The sequence below is a fragment of the Caretta caretta genome, chromosome 11 (genome assembly GCF_965140235.1).
Source record: "Caretta caretta isolate rCarCar2 chromosome 11, rCarCar1.hap1, whole genome shotgun sequence".
NCBI lineage: Eukaryota > Metazoa > Chordata > Testudines > Cheloniidae > Caretta > Caretta caretta.
Window position 1 is genome coordinate 17,531,896 of NC_134216.1, and position 23,281 is coordinate 17,555,176.

Here is a 23,281-nt window from a genome sequence, read left to right on the forward strand (position 1 = left end):
GTGGAGCTGATGCCAGGGGCGGGGACAGTGCTCATAGATTCCCTGAATGCCCCTCGCCTAGGGGCCACAGGAGCATATCGGCGAGCTGGCACTCGTGGCTCCATCCCCCCGGGGGGTGGGGCTCGGAGGCTCAGGGACCAGTGTCCAGCCCATGGCACAGATAAAAAGAAGCAGCGGGCCTCATTCCCCAGTCCCCTTAGCCCGCTGCCCTGGGCTGCAGCCCCTAAAGCCCCTGCATTAATCAAGCCCTGGTGACCCCTAGGTCTTGTGTTAAAAGAAGAGGTAAAAAACACTTCCTTATTCAATTTCTCCTCACCATTCATGGTTTTGTAGACCTCTATCATATCCCCCCCTTAGTCATCTTTTTACTAAGGTGAACAATCCCAGTCTTTTTAATCTCTCCTCATATGGAAGATCTCTGCCAGATGACCAAGGGGCAACAATGATGGATTCCAAAGGAAATCCCATTCAACATCACTGGCTGGAAGATATAGCTATCATTTGGAAATCTTACAGGAAGAGTTAAAGTGAAATTAAAATTATGAAGATCCCCAAGATTCTGTCTGCTTTAATGTTAGTTCTACTCAGCCAAGCTATAGGGAGACCCCACAGGAAAAGAAATGTGTGCGGAGTATGCCTTTGTTCCGTTGCTACAGCATTAGATATTTTTGTCAAAGCCTGCCCTGCCTTAACATCAGACAGTACACAGGGTTTTCCATTTGTTTGCCATGCATTATATTCCCAAAAGATTAGTCCTTTTCTAGTCAAGCAGTTTAAAACGAATCACGGTTGTTATTTTAATCTGTATTCACCATTAGGAATTCTTGCAGAGCAATTTTACTTGTTACCAATTAAGATCTCCCAGTGGAAGTTTATGATTACAGCAAAAGCAACCTGATGAATACTTGGCACCTCCTTAGTTTACAAGCATTCAACCCATGAGCACAGAGACGTGCTAATACTTTAGATGAAAGCATAGCAAAGTTATTTAAGAAAGCCTTTTTTTTAAAACTTGTACTTAGAAAAATGTCATGGAGTCCATATACTGTCTCTCTCTCCATCTCTCAGGGTTTTACATCACTGTAGTATATATGTTTGGCTTTTGTTTTGTTTCCTGATTGTACTCTCTGAAGTCTAGAACATCCCAACACTACCAAAAATTCCGGGACCAAGGTCCAATCCTGGTTCCATTGAAGTCAATAATAAAATTCTCCGGGACGTTAGCGGGAACAGGAGCAGACCCTTTTATACCTGGAAAAGCATACTATGCTTCAATACCAATTCTTTTTTCTGTTAAGGGAAAAAGTGAATTACAATGTCAATAATTTAAAATTAAGATCTACTGTTGCAACCATTACATTGATGTTACTGAGGCAAACCTCCCCACTGAGGTCACTGAGCAAAGACTGCAGGAGCAAACCCTTACTTTTCCAATTATTTCTTCATATTATTCTGCCCTTAAAATTATATAGAGTAAATAAAATTTAGCCAAATATGAAACAGCACTGGTTGACTACGTGAGAAAATACCAGTGCAGAGAAAAAAATCTTTTCTGTCCAAACTTTTGATACTATTTATAGGACTATGATGGAATGGGGGGGGGAATAAACCCTAAAATAATCCCAAATGTTCCAGTGCATGTTGATCTACTGAGACAAATTCATTACTGTGTAACCACTAAAATAGCTTCAGTGGAGTTACATCAGCGTTGAATTTGCGTTACTGTCTGTTCTTTTCCCAAATAAGCCAGAGAAAAGCAAAAACAAAACAAAAAAACATAAAGATTTAAAAGAAAAGAAAAAGAAACCCCACCTCAAAAAATAAGATTCCAGGGTTGTCGTTGCGTGTGTCACTCTGAAGACTATGATGTCTGTAGCATCACTGTGAAGCCATGGAATCAGCGATAAGCATGGTGGAGGGCTTTTTTTGTTCAGCACACCACCAGACTGAATCGTCACTGGGTTTTGCGATCTGTTACCATCCAATTTTTAAGTTCTCAGTCCTTCTGATTTATGAATTACACCTATGCAGTTGATGTAGTCCCGTTTCAAACAGGACGGTGTTTACGCACCCTAGGTACCTTTTAGGGCACGCCAACAGGGCCTACAGGAGGCAGTGAGTGCACAGCTCTTTAGAGGACTCTACTCATCCCACCCTTTCAGCCCAGGCTCAGAGTTCAGGGACCAGTTTTCACGTACCCCAGCGGCGCAACTGCCCCCGACTCCAGGGCCCAGGTGGATTACCCAGATGACCAGGCATTTTCTATTTTTTCCCCCCTTCTAAGGCCCACTTGCCCCAAAGTTCACCCGCTACCACTGCAAGCAGCACACACTATAAGCCCATACATACATAGCTCCTCTCCGCAGCATATACTGCTCATTCAGCACCTGCACAAATCAACACAACTCTCCCAGCACAACAACACAATCAGCACACACAGAAACCTCAAGCATCACACTGAAGAATGTCTGAGTCAGTGTGAAGAGCTGGAAACAGCTACAAGGATGATAGTTTTTGTTTAGAATATCACCAGGTTCAATCATGACTTGGATTCACAGTCTGTTATTGTGTAATTTTTAAGTTCCCAGATATTTTTGTCTTTTTTTACGCACGTGACTTTACAAATTACACCTGAGTGACAGCGCGGGCTTTCAGCTACTAGTGTGTGAGTGTGTGTATGTATCTTGCTTCAGACAGTGAATTTCTACCTTTATTGCTGTCTTAATTCTTCATATAACAATAAGCCGTCTAAGGTTCTTAGCGTAAGAAAACCGTGGTGGTCAAAAACAGCTGTACTTTCAGACACTGCTGAGGTAGCTGTGCTTATGCTTCTGAAGTTCTTTAGAAACTGAAAATCTGGAGGTCTATTGTAGTAGCATGCTATGAAACATGACCTAAACATAACCGGTCCTCTTGGGAGTATGATTACAGCAATAAATTTCTATGTTCCACAACAGATGGCTGTGCCACATGAAGAAAGTAAAATATATCAAGCTCTGTAAAATGAGAAGAAAAAGAAATTTCTGCTCCCACATCTAATTAAGTGCCTTTTAGTTTGCTGTTGTACATGTGGTACCGTAGACATTCTATAGGAGCACCGTACCATCAGTTTTAGTCTCTTCTGTCTCAGACTGGTTGCTATAAATTAGCCCAGGCTGTAAGTAATGTTGAAGGAGCTAAATGTTCAGAATTTGTATCTGTCTTTTTTATTAGCTAGCCTAGAGTAAACTGGGGGCTATTGTTCAATGTCAGGTTCAATGCCCAATGACCCAATAGGTTAAAATTGTGGCAGCCACAAATCAAGGGCATAATGAAGTCTAAGAAGTGGTCTGTGCTGATTTATTAGGGCATCTGTCTGACTCTAGACAATCTAGTACTGCTCTTACATAGCATGAGCTATTCCCATGATCCTGAGCAAATTACAGATTTCTCTCTTTTAAAACTATAATAAAGGCATTCAAGATAGTCTATTGAAACCAGAGAGGATTTTTTTATAGTATTCATTGTCATTAAGTTTTTATCCCAATGTTACTCTGTAAATAATAATAAAAAGAAAGTGCTGACTTTAACTCTGCAAAGAACATTCAGTTTTCAGTACTAGCTGAATGTCAGTTCACAATTCAGTAAAGTCCTTATATATTTGCTGGTTTTCAAGGAGTTTTTCCATTTTCTTTATTCTACTATTCATTTCCATTTATTCACCATATTATTATTCAGATATAATGCTACTATTAACCTTCATTCTTAATCAAATGCATTTTACTGAATACTGTAATTTTACATGAAAACCCTTGTTTCTTCTGGTATAATAATTCAATTTTAAAAGAAAATGGGAACTAAATGTCCATAAACTTTTGTAGTCTAGCTTTAAATGAGGCTAAACCCATGTCAAAAATGTTATTTTAATCCAATTTTATATCCCAGAGGACAGGAATGTTCATCAGAGCTATATCAAGCAATGTGAAAATCCATCTTTTTTGAGTATACAGGGTTTTCAACTGAAAAATCATAAGAACTTAATTATTCCTCTCCTGAGATTAGATCTGAGGTGCATTGGTTTAACTAATTTGAGAAAATTAAATTATACTTGTCTGCAAACTTAATGGAGGACTTCTCAGATTCACGAACCTTCTATATGCAGCAAGAAAAAATAATCAAATATTGCATACAAAAATATACGGATGGTAAATATTCCATCAGTTTCATCCCTGGTATAATTCCAGTGGCTTCCCAGTAGAGTTACGTCAGATATTAAATTTGGCCCCTATACCTATAAAAATGTGAGATAATGGATGCTCAAAAACTGTACAGTGAACTGCAAAGTGTTTTCCTATAGCTACTTAGTTATCGCATGTAATGTGTAACAACTACAAATCTACATAAATAAAAAAACTGGTGTAATTTCACAGACTAATAAAAATCTGATCAAATAAGTTATCCACTTATAGAGGGAATAAGTCATCTAAAGTTAAATAGGATTTGTTGAGACCAAAAAAAAAAAAATCAGAGAAAAAGCCTTTTGAGATGTTTGTACCATTTCTTACCAGGGCAGCCCTGGGACAACCTGCAGAGCACAATTCTTCAGAAACAACAATACAGCACCAGAACCATTCATGTTGCAAGTTGTCACTTTTATGAATGACATTTCCATAACTTTAGAGAGATGCAAAAAATGCACAGTAGTATGGCTTACATAATGGGGATGGGCCATGGAATCTGGCATCATTGGGAATGCTTCAGTAAAACCATCCAAGTAAAGCTATCTAATCAAGTTGCAGGCACACATAGGGAAAATGTATTTAGAATTGAATAGCTACTTTATTGCAGCAGAACTAGGTGAATTGATAACTTATGAGTAGATTACATTTGATAAGGCAAACACATGCAAGGGAATTTTCAAAGTTCTGCATCCAACTTGCCTAAGAACACAGAATTCAATGGGATTTTCAAGTGCTCGTGTACATTTCTCAGTTGATAAAGGTGGAGCAGAAATCCCCACTAGGTATATATTAGCATATGTAAATCATTACTTTATAGATATGCAAATTGGGTCTGGACATCCAGTGGTAATGATGTGAAAGCAGGAGATATGAAAAATACTTACGAGAGCATCAAGACTGCCTCTTTTTCATTGAAGAGACAAGGTGGGTGAGGTAATATCTTCTATAGGACCAACTGCTGTTGGTGAGAGAGACAACCTTTCATTGCAGCAGGCTTGTTAACCATTGCTAGTTTGGGTTTTAAAACTCTGAATGTCATATGTTGCCATGTTATCACCACTTCCTGGTCACTTATGTTTCTTCCTTTCACATTCTATTTGAAAGAGACCCCTATATTCAAGGAGACCAAACTGCCTGGTTCACCCACTCCAGTGAAACTGACAATAATTCTAAGCAGGGATAAGCGTAGCAAATGCTTGAAAAACAGAGTATTTCCACACACAGGGATACCTGCAGACATATTTAACAATCTTGACAGGCCACGGCTATGATTCCACTGCTAGAGTGACGACTTTCTGTGTGAAGAGAAAAGGAGTACTTGTGGCACCTTAGAGACTAACCAATTTATTTGAGCATAAGCTTTCGTGAGCTACAGCATCCGATGCATCCAATGAAGTGAGCTGTAGCTCACGAAAGCTTATGCTCAAATAAATTGGTTAGTCTCCAAGGTGCCACAAGTACTCCTTTTCTTTTTGCGAAGGCAGACTAACACGGCTGTTACTCTGAAACCTGACTTTCTGTGTGGTGCACTGTTGAGTTATTTCATCTGTGGTAAAAGTCATGTGAGAGTTTAATATTTGTGGGTGGGTATTTTTGGGTTACGTCTCAACAGAAGTGCAGATTTGGAAGTTCAACACCTGTCCATCTTATCTAAAGTCAGCAGCAAAAACTATGGAATATCATATCTCTTTCCAAAACAAATATATGCATATAAATTGCACTTGCCTCCATAGGTTCCAGCGTTGCTCTTCTAGCTGAGTTACTAAATGCTCTATGTATTTATTTGAGTCCATATATTCCTAAAAAGAAAAGGATCAAAATATTTTTTCATATTTATATTTATTTATTTATTATAACATTTGTAAAATGTTGATTAACTAACAGATATTATGTGAGGGTTAAGGACCAACTGGAAACCTACAACACATAAAACTTACATTGACATAAAAAAGCAACATTAATGGAGGTTTATATTCGAGCCAGAAGAACCCTTTATAAAGCCAATTGTTACATGCAGAAATTATTGGGGAAGATGCATAGGTGTCATGGTAGGCCATGGTATGTATATGCATGCACCTGCATACTATGTCCAGAATTCTCCTCCAGGTCTCTTGGTGGTAGATTTTTGGTCAGAGTGGGGGTGGATAATGTTTTCTCTTCAGGTCTTGTGGTTTCTGGCATAAATCTATGTCTGCTGGGCAACCGTGATTTGACCCAAATGTTTATTTTGTTGCTTGCATCACAGTTTGGAAAAATATTACCTCAAAAACTGAATTTGAATATCAAACCAATTCAGCTCCAGGATCCTTTTTCAGCTCAACTTTTTCAGGTGCAGTAACAGTATGATATTATCAGCCACACGAAAGCTACTGTACTTTTCATCAGGTGGAATTTCAGATACAGAACAAAAATCACTGATCAATTATTTTTCTATTGCTGAAAGAATCTTGTCTGTTCTTTAAAGAAATAATTTATTTTCTCTGGAGAAACACTTACTTCAGCAATAGAAAAATAACTTTCCAGGATGAAAGTAACTCTAGAGTGATACTTATATAAAATGTTTCAGAAAGATCCCACAGAATAACATATAGCATAATATGCTGTGTTATTATGGCAGTGGCTTCAGTACAGCCATAGTACTTTTAATTTAACAGACTATCAACAATATCAGAGGTGTAGCCATGTTAGTCTGTATCCACAAAAACAATGAGGAGTCTGGTGGCACCTTAAAGACTAACAGATTTACTTGGTTTTTACATAAATTTTTGTGAGTAAAAAAACACTTCTTCAGAGACATGGAGTGATTTGGTTTAGTAATTTTCACTCCACACCTCTGAACAAGTGGTTTTTTACCCACAAAAGCTTGTGCCCTAATAAATCTGTTAGTCTTTAAGGTGCCACCAGACTCCTCATTGTTTTTATCAACATTATGATTCACGGGCAACATCTAATGAAAATTCCAACTTGGGTTTCTGGAGACAAAGGTTCTTCTTTTTATGGACTCACTGGCTAGCCTCATCCTAGACTATATCCTTGTGTACTATGGTTGCTTGTCTTGTATTATTTGCTTGTGTGTGTCTGTTGCCTAATGGCTGGTCTTTGTTCAGCCATTTATCTTAATAATTCAGGAATGGAAGGTGGTATTACAATGGGGACAGTACATTATCCCATCTCTCCACAAGGTGACAATAAATGTCACAAAAACTCAACCATCATATTTTATGTATCTAATGTAGTTTTTATTTTCCAGGACTGAAATTATTCTAAGCAATTGTGTAACATTAGAGGGCTTAGCGTTGGGTGAGAATAGACGGTTCTCAGGAATACAGCTAAGCTTTTAATAATTTATGGATTTAAATGACAACAAAAGAAATAAATTAAACTAAAAACAACTTAATATACAATTACAGCTATGTAAGTATAAAAATCATGATCCACAAACACCTATTTCTGCTTGTGAAAAACTGAGTAACATACAATCAAAAAGATAATCATGTGATTACCAAAATAAATTTTGCACACACTACTGTACATTTTTAACTGCAATTATGTCTACAGTAAAGGAGGTTTCTTCAATTGCACCTCTGGCAACACTACAACATAGAGTGGGCCTGATGGTTAAGTCAATTGGAATAGTATTATTGGCAGGATTTCTACAATGAGGATATGATGAAATGTTCTAGCATATGTTTCTGCCCATGGTAATTATTTTGTTGTTCTAATAAAAAGCTACATTTACTCTTCAGAGGTTGGTTGATAAAACCACAAAAATTCCTCTTATAGAAATTCTCTGAAGTAGGTGGTAGTAGACACCTGTTCCATGCAAATGGAAATAATCTCAGTAATATTTTGTTGAAAGTTAGCATTGTTTGTAAGGAACTGAATATTATGAAGCTTTCCAGTAGTTTCCTTATCTTTCCCAAACCCCAGTAGTAGATTCCAAATATAAGGACAGATTATGCAGTCTTTACTTAACCAAACTTCCCGTGAACCAGATTTTGTGCTTTGTTACAATAATATAAAACTGGAGAAACTCCATCAACTTCAGTGGCATTAATCTGGATTTTACATCACTGCAATGGAAATCAGAATCTGACCCGTTGGCTTTATCTTGGGTCCATAAAGTGTCTGTTTTAATAGATTGAGTTAAATTTTAAATCATGTAAATTAGATAGTGAGCTTTTCTGAAGCTAAACTGAGAAAAATCATTGTGCAGAATGGGTATGTTATGGCTTAGAAAAGCTACACTATACAATTGCATAATGATTACTTGTGGTACCAAGTTGTTTGAAACAAACTTCCTTGTAATGAATAGCTTTTACTATTTCACATATAGCAGAAATTAGTATTAATAACCCCTTTATATCTTATTTTACTGTAATATGAATCACTCCTGGTTTATACTTGAGTGCACTTTGCCCTGCAGCCAAGAGAGTCAATAGTTTTATTACACACAATTCTACTGCAATAATGTGAACAGTTAATTTTATAGCTATTTTTGTGAAAAATATGGTCAAGTGCATAAAGTCAATTGGGAAAAAGAAAATATATATTTATTTTGTATATTTTCTGCCTTAATGTCAAGTTCTTCCCATGGCAAACCTGACAAATGATTCAATTTCTACTTAGAGGTCTGCAAGCCAGCAGCAGATGATTTGTCAGTGTGGCGTGAAGATCAAGCACAACTCAAATATAAATTTTGTTGTTAGCACAAACATCTCATCTGTGCTGTGACTAAAAGGTACAATGCAATGATTTGCTGTTTCAAAAGCTCAAGTACTGTACTTCCAGACCTAGGTTTGCCCACTTTCCTACCTGCACATGTGAAAGCAGCTGGATTTGGTCCCTATCTAGTACTAATCCATCTAACCCCTCTGAACTGCTCTGGGATAGCAGTAGGAGTCAGCCTTTAAAAAGGTTTCACTTGAAAGGGAATAATTTCCAAATGCCATAATCTATTTATGCAGTGTAATTGTAGCTGTTTTGGACCCAGGACATTAGAGAGACAAGGTGGGTGAGGTAATATCTTTTATTAGACCAACTTCTGTTGGTGAGAGAGAAAAGCTTTCGAGCCACAAAGAGCTCTTCTTCTTCCTGTCTGGGAAAGGTACTCCAAATATCACAGCGAAATGAAAGGTGGAACAGATTGTTTAGCATAAGTAGTCAGCACACAGGTATAAATAATGGTGTGCATAACACCTTCAAAAGATGAACCTGGAAGCTTAAATTCATAACCCTGCTAGACACTAAAAATCATGGATTGAACAGAGACACTGGATTTATGGTTTATTACAACGATACATAACGCACTAACCCCTTCTTTTTTGGTCTATTACTGCAGACGTGTTAACAGGCCTCTCTACCTTGAATAGTCCTTTATTATTATTTTTATAAGAATGTATTTACTGTTTCGATTTTATGAAATGCTTGTAGGTTGCTGAATGCATTAAGCTCACTTGCAATGTCTCTATTCCATAGTATAAGAAAATATATGTTTTGCTTTACAACTTTGAAAATGTTTGCTCCAAACTTGTGAAATCAGGCATGGGAATAGTTTCCACCAACCCATCCCCACCAATCCAGGACTATCAATGTCAGACGGGCCATCAAGGAACATCGCAATAAAAAGGATTGGTTAACAGACCCATCTGCACCTGCGTGCAAGAAAGCTGAGTCCTGTAGGCTTGAAGGCTGAATGAAGGAAATAAAACAAAGCCACAGGAAAATTTCCCTTTTTTTTTTTTTTGGTTGTTTGAACTCTGAGGATATGTCTATACTGTAATAGAAGCCCAGGATTAGTGGGACTTGAGTCAGCCTACCTGTGTTAGGGAAACCTGGGCTTGAGCGACTACATTGTATTTTAACCCTAGAATTTTTTGACTCATGCTCTAACCTAGGGCTCTGGCATCCACGCTGCAGTGCACAGACCCAAGTCAAAGCAACCATATTTCAGAGTCCCTAGCGCCCCACTCTCGAAATGTGGCCACTCTAGCCCTAAGATCATGGTGCTCTGTGAGAAAACTTTATTGCCCACCCTGCACATTACCAGGAATCAGCTTGCTTTGCAAAAGGCTTGATCAGCTCGTTCTCCATTGCGAGAGGGTCTCTGATAGTGTGCTTGCAGATCGGTGATCAGAACAGAAGGAGTTAACACTGACCTGAGTTGCTGCCGTTTGCAAAGGGGATGTGGCTTCCATTTTCAATAGAGTGGACAGCAAATTGTTGGGATAGAGAGGACTAAGGAAGTTATTCCACGGAATTGTGGGATACTTCCAGGAAGTGAGTCAAGTGGGGCTGCGTCTACGCTGCACAGCAATAAGGCTCAGACCCTGCGAAAAATATCCTTCCCATAAACACTAGAGAAGGAACATCCAGTTACTGAGTAGCGACAAGAACCATTTAGATTAACATTACTGCTACAAATACTATTGATAACCATTTTAGAAAAGTGGAATAGATAGTAGAGAATGGCCTGTAGCACTTTGATTTAATTTTTAAAAAGTAAGCTGCCCAACTGCATTTCAGAGATGCTAAACACCCCAACTTTAAACTGAGTCAATGGGATCAGTAGCTGCTCAGTACTTTTGAAATTCAGTTATTAACTGTCTAAAGCTGGCAACCTATCCAGTAGTGTTATATCACAACTTTGTTGGAAGGAAATTTTTGCTTATTTGAAGCATGATAGAGCCAGGATTTCACTCACTGAGTAAATTCTCATATGATGGCACAAAATCACTTCATTTTAAGGTAACACTTTCACTAATTGTGTAAAAATAATAGAAAATCCAAATAAAACTTCCCATTATCTAGTCTAGATTATGTGGGTAATTGGGAGAAGGGGGTGTAGAAAGTGCACAGCCACCCACAATGATGCCTTGTGGTCAGGCAGGAATCAGCAGGTCATCTCCTCATTGGAAACTGGATCCTGCCCTTCAGCACCACTGACCCCAAAGATTTCCAGTCCTCCCCTTCTGCACAGGGTCCCAGAACAGTCAAAGTCTATTCCAGCAGACTTCTCAGCTTAGGTGAAGGCCCATAGTATTGTAATGTCCTCTGGGAGAGGGTAGGGGAGCCCCAGGCCTGCCCTCTCCACCAGGCTCTGGTCCAGGGCCCAATGGTGGGCAGCTACCCTTGACACATTAGGGTGCTAAGCTGGCACCCTCCCTGGATCACTTCCTACTCATCGACTTTAGTTTCAGAGACTATACTACTTCTACCAACTCTCTGACCTGCACACTCATTCACTTGGCTTCTCTCTCTCCTTTGTAGCTTTTCACTGATCTGTGAAGTCAGGCCTCAGGCAGGGAGCTCCTGGGCAGTACATCCCCCCTCAGAGCTCAAGGTAGCTGTCTGCTCCCTTTCATTACTTCCCTTTGAGCTGCTCTCCTCTCCTTTTTAAAGCCCTGCGGGTGTGACTGGGTGGGGCTGCCTGCACCCAGGACTGCTCCTTAACCCCATGCTCTCCGTGTGGTTTTTGTAAACTCATCAAAGGGAAGTATACCAAACCCATATAGGCACTAATGCACAGTTCTATAAAAGCCTGTAATTTTGTTGTGTTGCCGCATAAGCCTATAAATGAATCTAAGCATGTTTGTTCACAGAACAAAATATGAAAATTCCTACTGTGCAGCTGTTTTCCTGTAAAAGCGATAATTAAATGATTGTTAGATAGCAAAGCCATCTAAAACATTCCTTTTTTAAGAAAATAGAAATTAGTATCTCACATGCGAACTCGGATCCACCATCCAGTGTTTTGATATACCAGATGTGTATTTGCGTTGTGCTAGCTAGGACATAAACAAAACAAAAAACATCAGGAACACAGGACACTGTGAACACTTTCCCACTTATTGTAATGCAGCAAACGTAGGACATCCTGGTTCCAGAATACAAGGAGTGAAAGCTAGAGGTTAGAAACTAAAATTGGCAAAATGAAATATATTCTATGGATCATTTAATAAGTTTGTAGAGGTCACAGTCAAATATATTAATGATCTTTGCAAAATTGAGAAAAGGATTAAGATTATAGGTCCTGATCCTGCAAATTACTAATTACATGCTTAGCTTTAAATCAGTGGTATCAATAATCAGGCCTAGTGGTTGGAGTGTAAGTCACAGCGAGGCAGGGGGTTGGGCCTAGGCCACGGGTGGTGCTGGAATCAAGAACCAGGACAGGCTTGGGTCAAAACCTAAGTCAGAGTCTGTAAACAAACCAGAATCAGAACTGTAGCCAGAGGTCAAAGCTGGGTGGTCACAGTCCAAAGACAAGCCAAGTCAATATTCAAGCTGGAGTCCAGATACAGGCCAATGGCCAAAGCTGGGTAGTCAGAGTCCAAGGTTTTGGGAAGAATCAGGAAGCAGAGATGAGGCTGGAGCGGGTCAGTGATGAGGCTGGAGCAGGGCAAGGAAAATACTGGGTCTGGGGTAAAGGTAGGGGCAGGCTGGGAGTCTCTGGAGTCTGGGGCGTGGCAAGGCAGCGAGACAGTTCCTGGCCAGATAGTACTGTTGCTCAGACTGATCAACAGCTCTGGTGGGGTTGTGGAAGTAGCTGAGCCTAGCGTCATGTGACTCAGGCTCTGCTTAGTGATAGGTTGCTGTTGCTTGCCAGAGGGCTGAGTCACCGCAGACTCTGTTGAAGTGGTAAGTCAGTGCCGCTGGGTTGTTGCTGCCTGAGTGCTGACTCACCGCAGCACCTACTGAGAGTCTGGGGATGGGCGGGCACAGGCCTGCCCACATCTAAAGGTCCCTCCCCTCAGCCTAAGGGTAGGAGCTACTGGGACCAGGTCTCAAGTAAATATGGGGGACAACAAAAGATAAAACAGGAATGGGAGTGAGGGTCATAGGGTCAAAAGCAGGGAGTCGGAGCGGGACAATGAGCAAAGATCTCTGGACAGTGCCCACTGCTCCTCAAAGGCCTTCAGGGAGCCAGTGGACCATGGGCAGCGGGTATAATAGGCCAGGGTAGGCTAAGCCTCCCCTGGTGCTGCCGCAGCCACTGGACTCCCACTTGTGGGATTTTGGGGTGAAGTTTTTGATTTCTTATGCTTATTTCTTATTTCTTATATTCTATGATTCTGTGATTTCTCATGCAGGTTCTGGGGCAGCTGAGGAGGCAGTATGTGCTATTCAGCTTCCCAGGTTTATCAGTAATCTCCCTGGAGTCCAGGGAGATTACTGAGAACCCAGGAAGCTGCGTAACACATACCACCTCCTCAGCCATCCTGGAACCTGCAAGGTGGATATCAAAAGCTCAGGTTCTTCTCCCAGAAAAGAAGAAACAAGAGCTTTTCCTGTGGCGTGGCTGGGGGGAGGCCTCCGGCTGGCTGGGGGCTCCTCTGGCTAAATGGGGGCAGGCTTGAGGCTCCTCTGGGCAGGGGTGGGGTCTCGGGGCTCCAGCCACAGGGCAGAGGTGGTAGGGGGAGGCTAGGGCTCTGGCCACGGGAGAGATGGGGGACGGAGGTGGAAGGGGCAGAGCCAGGGCCTAGACTCCCAGAAGGGAGGATCTGCCCGCCATTCATGCAGTAGATGTGGCCCAGAGGAACTCTGCCCTGGAGACGTGGTCTCACCACAGCAGCTGAGTGAGGAGCCCTGGTTTGGCTGTGAGTTTGCCTCACAAATGGAACTACTCATGTGCTAAAAGTTAAGCTCATGCTTAAGTGCTTTGCTAGAGTAGGGCCAGTGAGCTCTGACCAATGTGGCAGTTGGGGTTGAGCCATCCCACTCAGTCAGGAACTCTGCCGTCCAGAAGCAATCTGGCCCAGCTACACTCTTTAAAGTAGTGCAGTGTGTACTTCAGCTGTGGCAGGCCACAGCTGTGCTCACCAGTGAAGAAGGGAACAAGGATATAACTCCGTCTTCTCCATGCTTCCTAAACCACTTGTTGTGACTAATCTCATGCCATTTATTTCCCTGTGCACCCACCTGAGCACAAGGACTCAAAACTGTGATTGTCCCCTCTGGGGTTTCAGGCATGGCCCCATCACTGCCCTCCAGAGCAGCCCTAAGCTGGGCCAGAATGGCCCCTCCAACATAGCTGCTCCACCAATAACTCCACCAGGAGCATAAGTAGTGCAGACAGCCTTGTGTTGGTACTCTGCAGCAGGGTGAATTTCACCCAGTAACATTGCCTTTTAAACAAACTAGGATAACTTCACAGTCGATCCAGACCTTCATGCCTCAGGGTATAAGATGTTTGTCACCTGGGTGTGGGAAAGTTACATAATCAACAATTGTCCAGAAGACTGGTGGCTTCATTTTCCTCTGAACTGTCAGGCAATTGTCCATTATCAAATACATGGTCCTACACTAGACACACTAGTGGCCTATTCCAACATGGCAAGTCCTAAAAGTCCTATTTTCTTACCCCTGGTCTACACTAGGAGTTGAGGTCGAATTTAGCAGCATTAAATCGATTTAACTCTGCACCCATCCACACAACAAAGCCCTTTTTCTCAACTTAAAGGCCTCTTAAAATCGATTTCTTTACTCCACCCCCGACAAGGGGATTAGCACTGAAATCTGCCTTGCCAGATCGAATTTGGCAATTAGACGGTATTGGCCTACGGGAGCTATCCCAGAGTGCTCCATTGTGACCGCTCTGGAGAGCACCCTAAACTCAGATGCACTGGCCAGGTAGACACAAAAAGGTCCACGAACTTTTGAATTTCATTTCCTGTTTGGCCAACGTGGCAAGCTGCAGGTGAGTGCAGAGCTCTTCAGCAGAGGTGACCATGCAGAGATCAGCAGCAGAGGTGAACATGATGGAGTCCCAGAATCACAAAAGAGCTCCAGCATGGACCGAATGGGAGGTACGGGATCTGATCACTGTATGGGGAGAGGAGTCAGTGCTATCAGAACTCCGTTCCAGTTTTCGAAATGCCAAAACATTTGTCAAAATCTCCCAGGGCATGAAGGACAGAGGTCATAACAGGGACCCGAAGCAGTGCTGTGTGAAACTTAAGGAGCTGAGGCAAGCCTACCAGAAAACCAGAGAGGCAAACAGCTGCTCTGGGTCAGAGCCCCAAACATGCCGCTTCTATGATGAGCTGCATTTTAGGGGTTTCAGCCACCACTGCCCCAACCCTGTGCTTTGACTCCTTCAATGGAGAGGGAGGCAACATGGAAGCAGGTTTGGGGAATGAGGAAGATGATGATGATGAGATTGTAGACAACTCACAGCAAGCAAGCGGAGAAACCGGTTTTCCCGACAGCCAGGAACTGTTTCTCACCCTGGACCTGGAGCCAGTGCCCCCCGAACCCACCCAAGGCTGCCTCCCGGACCCGCCAGGTAGAAAAGGGACCTCTGGTGAGCGTACATTTTTAAATAGCATACATGGTTTAAAACAAGCGTGTTTAATGATTAATTTGCCCTGGCATTCGCGGCCAGTACAGCTACTGGAAAAGTCTGTTATCGTGTCTGGGGATGGAGCAGAAATCCTCCAGGGACATCTCCATAAAGCTCTCCTGGATGTACTCCCAAAGCCTTTGCAAAAGGTTTCTGGGGAGGGCAGCCTTATTCCGTCCACCATGGTAGGACACTTTACCATACCAGGCCAGTAGCACGTAGTCGGGAATCATTGCAGAACAAAGCATTGCAACGTATGTTTGCTGGCATTCAAACAACATCCATTCTTTATCTCTCTGTGTTACCCTCAGGAGAGTGATATCATTCATGGTCACCTGGTTGAAATAGGGTGCTTTTCTTAAGGGGACATTCAGAGGTGCCCATTCCTGCTGGGCTGTTTGCCTGTGGCTGAACAGAAATGTTCCCCGCTGTTAGCCACGGGGAGGGGAGAGGGGTTAGCCACGCGGTGCGGGGAGGCAAAATACAACCTTGTAACGAAAGCACATGTGCTATGTATGTAATGTTAACAGCAAGGTTTACCGTGAAAGAGTGTACCCATTGTTCTATAAAATGTGTCTTTTTAAATACCACTGTCCCTTTTTTTTTCTCCACCAGCTGCATGTGTTTCAAGGATCACAGGATCTTCTCCTTCCCAGAGGCTAGTGAAGATTAGAAGGTGAAAAAAACCCACTCACGATGAAATGTTCTCTGAGCTCATGCTGTCCTCCCACACTGACAGAGCACAAACGAATGCATGGAGGTAGACAATGTCAGAGTGCAGGAAAGCACAAAATGACCGGGAGGAGAGGTGGCGGGCTGAAGAGAGTAAGTGATGAGCTGAAGCTGATAGGTGGCGGCAGCATGATGAGAGCAGGCAGGATTCAATGCTGAGGCTGCTGGAGGATCAAACTAATATGCTCCACCATATTGTTGAGCTGCAGGAAAGGCAGCTGGAGCACGGACCGCCGCTACAGCCCCTGTGTAACCAACCGCCCTCCTCCCCAAGTTCCATAGCCTCCTCACCTAGACGCCCAAGAACGCGGTGGGGGGGCCTCCGGCCACCCAGCCACTCCACCCCAGAGGATTGCCCAAGCAACAGAAGGCTGGCATTCAATAAGTTTAAAAGTTTTAAACTTTTAAAGTGTTGTGTGGCTTTGTCCTTCCCTCTTCCACCACCCCACCTGGTGCTTCCCGCCTCCACCACCCCTCCAGGTGCTTCCCTCCTCCACCGTCCCTCCCGGGCTACCTTGGCAGTTATCCCCCTATTTGTGTGATGAGTTAATAAAGAATGCATGAATGTGAAGCAACAATGACTTTATTGCCTCTGCAAGCGGTGATCGAAGGGAGGAAGGGAGGGCGGTTAGCTTAAAGGGAAGTAGAGTGAACCAAGGGGGGTGGGGTTCATCAAGGAAAAACAAACAGAACTTTCACACCATAGCCTGGCCAGTCATGAAACTGGTTTTCAAAGCTTCTCTGATGCATACCGCGCCCTCCTGTGCTCTTCTAACCACCCTGGTGTCTGGCTGCACGTAACCAGGGGCCAGGGGATTTGCCTCAACCTCCCACCCTGCCATAAACGTCCCCCTTATTCTCGCAGATATTGTGGCGCGCACAGCAAGCAGTAATAACAGTGGGAATATTGGTTTCGCTGAGGTCTGAGTCAGTAAACTGCGCCAGCGCGATTTTAAACGTCCAAATGCACATTCTACCACCATTCTGCACTTGCTCCGCCTGTAGTTGAACAGCTCCTGACTGTATTGCTTCATGAGCCATGGCATTAAGGGGTAGGCTGGGTCCTCAAGGATAACTATCAGCATTTCAACATCCCAATGATTATTTTCTGGTCTGGGAATAAAGTCCCTTCCTGCAGCTTTTGAAACAGACCAGAGTTCCTGAAGATGCGAGCGTCATGTACCTTTCCTGGCCATCCCACGCTGATGTTGGTGAAACGTCCCTTGTGATCCACCAGTGCTTGCAGCACTATTGAAAAGTACCCCTTGCGGTTTATGTACTCGCCGGCTTGGTGCTCCGGTGCCAAGATAGGGATATGGGTTCCGTCTATGGCCCCACCACAGTTAGGGAATCCCATTGCAGCAAAGCCATCCACTATGACCTGCACATTTCCCAGGGTCACTACCCTTGATATCAGCAGATCTTTGATTGCGTTGGCTACTTGCATCACAGCAGCCCCCACAGTAGATTTGCCCACTCCAAATTGATTCCCAACTGTCCAGCAGCTGTCTGGCGTTGCAAGCTTCCACAGGGCTATTGCCACTCGCTTCTCAACTGTGAGGGCTGCTCTCATCTTGGTATTCTTGCACCTCAGGGCAGGGAAAAGCAAGTCACAAAGTTCCATGAAAGTTGCCCTTATGCATGGGAAAGTTTCGCAGCCACTGGGAATCGTCCCAGACATGCAACACTATGCGGACCCACCAGTTTGTGCTTGTTTCCTGGGCCCAGAATCGGCATTCCATGGCATGAAACTGCCCCATTAGCACCATGATCCCCACATTACCAGGGCCCATGCTTTGAGAGAAGTCTGTATCCATGTCCTCATCACTCTCGTCACCGCGCTGATGTCGCCTACTCGCCCAGTTTTGCTTTGCCAGGTTCTGGTGCTGCATATATAGTGCTGGATAATGCACGTGGTGTTTAATGTGCTCCTAATTGCCAAAGTGATCTGAGCGGGCTCCATGCTTGCCATGGTATGGCGTCTGCACAGAAAAAAGGTGCGGAACGATTGTCTGCCGTTGCTCTGATGGAGGGAGGGGTGACTGATGACATGGCTTACAGGGAATTAAAATCAACAAAGCGGGTGGCTTTACATCAAGGGGACACAAAAACAACTGTCACACAGAATGGCCCCCTCGAGGATTGAACTCAAAACCCTGGGTTTAGCAAGCCAATGCTCAACCCACTGAGCTATCCCTCCCCCCAGTATTTTAGGCAGGACTGAATCTCCATTAAACTTTTCAAGGTGCCCCTCACCGAGACCTCACTGAAACGATTGTCGTTCGTTGATTTCACAGAGGGAGGGAGGAAGGGAAGGGGGAGCAAATGAATACAAAACAAATCTGGTCTATTTCTTGTTTTGATCCACTCCATCTATCTTTTACATCTTTGGCTGGCAGCAGACGGTGCAATAGGACTGCTAGCCATCCTCCTCTCCTGCCTGCTCGGCAGAAGATGGTGCAATAGGACTGCCAGCAGAACTAAAGCGAATGACCTGGTCGAGTCACTCCTATTTCAGTCCCTGTGCCCATATCTGCCCAGGCGCTCCCGACCAACCTTACTGAGGGGGCCAGGAGCACCTCGGACATGATGACAATGGTTTTCAGGCCTATTGCACTGTCTGCTGCCACAAGGCAATGAGCTGCTGCTGTGTAGCAATGCAGTACCGTATTTGCCAGCACCCAGGAGACGTAGGGTGACAGTGAGCTGAGCGGGCTCCATGCTTGCTGTGGTACGGCGTCTGCACAGGTAACTCAGGAAAAAAGGCGCAAAACGATTGTCTGCTGTTGCTTTCACAGAGGGAGGGAGGGAAGGAGGGCCTGATGACATGTACCCAGAACCACCCACGACAATGTTTTTGCCCCATTAGGCATTGGGATCTCAACCCAGAATTCCAATGAGCGGCAGAGACTGCGGGAACTGTGGGATAGCTACCCACAGTGCAACGCTCCGGAAGTCAGCGCTAGCCTCAGTACTGTGGAAGCACTCCGCCGAGTTAATGCACTTAAAGCATTTAGTGTGGGGACACACACAGTCGACTATATAAAAATGATTTCTAAAAAACTGACTTCTATAAATTCAACCTAATTTCGTAGTGTAGACATAGCCTTAGGGAAATATTTAAAAAATAATAATAATAAAGTTAGTCAGTAAACTCTGTTGAAACTAGCAACCTACAGTAGCAGAGACCAGAAGTAGCTAGTGACGCTGACCAGAGAGATGAAGACCTAAGCTATGATCCCATGTGGGGAGGCACTAGTTTATCTTTGAAGGACTTTGGAAAGCTGCCCTGGGGTTAAGCTTTAGTTCTGGGGAGAGCTCCTCTGGAGAATATTATAATGTTTAAAAAATATTTATTTTTCATTATCATCCTGCTACATAACCTTCTGATGGAACAGGCTTTTTCCAACAGCCCCCGGGGAGATTATATATATATATATATATATATATATATATATTATATAGTACATAGCCCTGTCTGAACTGTGTATTTTACATGTGTCCAAGTGTTAGGAGAATTGGGGATTTAAGTGAGCTATCTGTTATCCAATATTATTCAGCAGTGCACTAAAAATAAAACACATGGAAAAATATAAAAGCTCCTTGTATTAGGTATTTATGTCACTTCCTTCAGCACTGCATCTGGTGCCAGACTGCCCACCTTTAGAGTTAAATAACTGCTATTGCTAAACAATGCAAGCCAATGAAAGGAAGGTCTTTTAAAACAGCTCTTTTCACCAATTTACTATTTTCTTACATGATTTCAACATGGTAGTTTCATTGTTAATTTTATTAGCAATTAAAATCAAACTGCACATTTTAAAACTCTTTCAATGGAGCAAAAAATTGGCAAGAGCCTTCTTCTCATGCTGTGTGCATTATGAACATTCTGGTGAAAACAGTAATGATGGCTTTAACAAATATGTTGAGCAGATTTCTTAATTGTTCAGAATTACTTAAGCCTGAGTGAACAGTTCATATTAAATCTCAGCTGAAGTGATTAAAGCTGATTTACCAACTCTTCTGAAGCCAGTTATTTTCATAAAAATCAGCTGGGTCTCATTTCTGCTGCTGCCTAGTTTTGGCTTTGCACCCATTCAAATGTCACTATCCACATATATGAGAGTAGAGTTTAATAAAGCCTGAAACAGCACAAGACAGTTAAAGAGACTGATCCTGCAACCCTCAGTCTTGATGAGTAGACACAGTGAACTCAGTGGATCTACTCATGGAACTACAACTCAACATGAATTAGGGTTGCAAGACAGGGGTCAGATTCTCAGCTGGGGTAAAACAGTTCTGTGGATTTATGCCAGTCTACATCAGCTAAGGGTAACAAACTGGGCATCTAGCAAGGCAGGTAGCTCAAGCCTGGACTCTTGCTTCCAGGGCTGGTGGAGACTGGGCATTTTCTAGAGGCACTTTGTCCTCATGTGCAGAAGTAATGAGGCAGGTGAGCAGCATATGGCTATGCACTGGCTAATCTAGGAGTGATCATGACAAATTCTATCCAGCTCTCTCACCTGGAGGAAAGTTGTTGGAGAATGAACATGCTTTTTTTATTAAGGGACACTGCCAGGGTTTTTTTTTTCTCTCCCTCACAGGCTTCATCTCTAGATAATATGTCTCTGAGATGGGCCTTGTCATGAAAGAAAAACCACAGGAGGTAGCTGGATAGCACTGGTGTAGGAGTAAGATGATCTGAAAATGGAGGAGGAGAAGGTAGCCAAAAACGTAACATAATTTGCCAATTTATTCTGCTCACATTCACCAAATTAATTTCAACTTGATGCTTTACCTTACAAATCCCTTCTTGCCCTCATCCTAATCATCAAAGAGTGTGATTTAAAAAAACCTCATAAAAAGCATTTACGTAAGACACAGAACAGAGTTTCCCTACTGGCACTACAGTGTGAAAGGGAGAAGCTAAAGAGGAAGGAATAGAAACATTTCAGCATCCCCAGGGGAATCCTGTTGCCATGGCTCATCCAGATGAAAAACAGAGGGCCAGCTCTTCAGCTGCACTAAATAAGCATATCTCCCTTGACTTCAAGTCGTAACTATTTTAATTGTTATTTATTGAGTGCTATAAGTTTGCATGGTGCTGCACAAACATAGAACAATAAAATGAACATGTTGCCTCTAAGAACTTCCCTGTAAGAGCTGACCAAGACATTGTTCATGCCTTCCATTGAAGTGTTACAGCCCTATTTAAAGTTCTGTTTTTTTATTCCTCGCTAAATCTGGAGGACCAAGTAGTGGCCACACTGATCCATGCATGTGTCATCCCCACGCTGGATTGCTGCAACTCATGGTATCTGAAGCTGAATGTGAAGACAATACACTGGCTCCAGCTGGTACAGCCTTCTCCCTGGCTTAAGCTTTTGTGAGCATCGCCTGATGTGCTCAAATCCCTCCGCTGGCTCCTCGTCAGCGTTTGATGCCAGTATAATGCCTTGATCCTAATTTTCAAAGCAACTAATAGATCAACTCCCCACTACATCAAAGACCAAATTTCAATCTATGAACCATTGTGACAGTTGCACTCCTCTGGAACATACAGATCACAAAGCTCACAATGAAGCACCTGAGAGCTGGGGACAAAGCATTCTTGGTCAAGGACTGTGGAACCATTTCACATAGGCGATAAGGTGAATTCAGATTGTCCGTCTTTAGGAAATGTTGCAAAACCTTCCTCTTTGAGAAAGCCTTTCCTCCATAAGTGATGCTCACAGTGCAACATCTCTTCTATTACCAAACCACTACCAGCTGCCCCCTCCTCAAAAAACAAACAAAGAGCAGAGTTTTGATCCCAAGCAGGAAACAGACTCCATAGAGTCCACTAGGGACTTTGCTCTTGCTATTGATTTAGGTGGAAGGTGCTCAGATACTATGGTGGTGGGTGGCAGTATAAAATCCCAAAATGACTGAGCTGGACAGACAGAACAATTTTAGAAACAAGATGCTGGGGGGGGGGGGCACAATATGCCCATAGTCCATTTAAAAATGTACATAACTATTTTAATATGTTTATCTGATGGATTATTAGTGGAAGATTTTGCAGAAGAAGTGGACAGATAGAGGGGATATGAATGAAAGGAGAAGGGGGGGGTCAATTCCCAATGGAAGGGATAACAAAGGGTGGGGAGGAAAACAGGAATGAAAAAGCTAAATGAATGTGTCTAGAACTTAGTTTTCTTGCTGGCACAAGCATCTAAAAAAGTTAGCAGTCAGCACTCCTTCTGGGCCACAAATCTCCCTGGTGGTGGTTGCTTGCGGGAGTGGTATCTCTTCCTCTTAAATCTTGAGCAAGCTATTCTGTTTGGCTGCATGAATAAAAAAATGAAGTAAATGTGTTTTGTCTTGAGATGACATACCAACTGTATTTAATTCAAGACACAGAGCTGCTTGCTTGCTTGCTTTTCTTGCGGATGAAATACATCAGGGAGAGTATGGCTAATAAGAAAAATAGAGTACTTTAAGCCTTTACTGGAATTAACCTGAGATGAGACAGAATGATTGATATAATGCCAGAAAGTTTGAATTTTGAATTCTAAATGAGTTAGTTGCTGAGTATTAGTAGCCCAGTTTAGGAGAACAGTGTATCAGATATATATGCTGTCAATGTGATTATCAAAACTAGACCTTATGAAGATAAATAGTATTGATAGCATCATAATCATGTCTCCTTTATAGAAGTGGATATCCATTTTTCATTATTATTAGAGGTCAAAACTGGACATCCTCTCTCACTTTGTATTCAGTCCTTATTCAGACGAAACTCCCACTGATACTAATATGAGATTTCTCTGAATAAGAACAGAATAATAAGTAAATCAGGATGTGGCCTGTTATGAATTAAGTTTAAGCAGAGTTTTTTTGCCCTGATCCTCTGTTGTAGCCAAAGAGTATAAAATGCAACATAGGTGGGGAAGCAGGTTTCCAAAGGCAGCTTTAAGCATTTCCCCTTATTTGGGCTGATCTC

The 23,281-nt window shown here is 42.7% G+C and overlaps 1 protein-coding gene and 1 long non-coding RNA gene across 15 annotated transcripts in view; one reads left to right on the top strand and one right to left on the bottom strand.

The window, feature by feature from the left end:
• LOC142068524 (uncharacterized) overlaps positions 1 to 16,831 on the top strand; it is a 37,195-nt gene extending 20,364 nt beyond the window's left edge. Inside the window, exon 3 of the long non-coding RNA XR_012664338.1 lies at positions 16,180 to 16,831. This is a non-coding gene — a long non-coding RNA (uncharacterized LOC142068524). The remainder of the gene's footprint in view (positions 1 to 16,179) is intronic.
• Positions 1 to 23,281, bottom strand: part of NCKAP5 (NCK associated protein 5) — a 623,862-nt gene that overhangs the window by 396,269 nt on the left and 204,312 nt on the right. For 10 of the 14 annotated variants that reach the window (XR_012664337.1, XM_075117769.1, XM_075117770.1 and 7 more), the window contains one exon: positions 5,946 to 6,019. The exons of 2 other annotated variants lie outside the window; for them this stretch is intronic. Coding sequence is in view for 11 of the 12 variants with exons in the window: in XM_075117769.1 (XP_074973870.1) it covers positions 5,946 to 6,019 (74 nt within the window). In the remaining variant the exon portion in view is untranslated. Of the gene's footprint in view, positions 1 to 5,941; positions 6,020 to 23,281 lie in introns of all 14 variants that reach the window. 2 more of the 14 variants (XM_048869232.2, XM_048869231.2) reach the window with 1 other exon arrangement.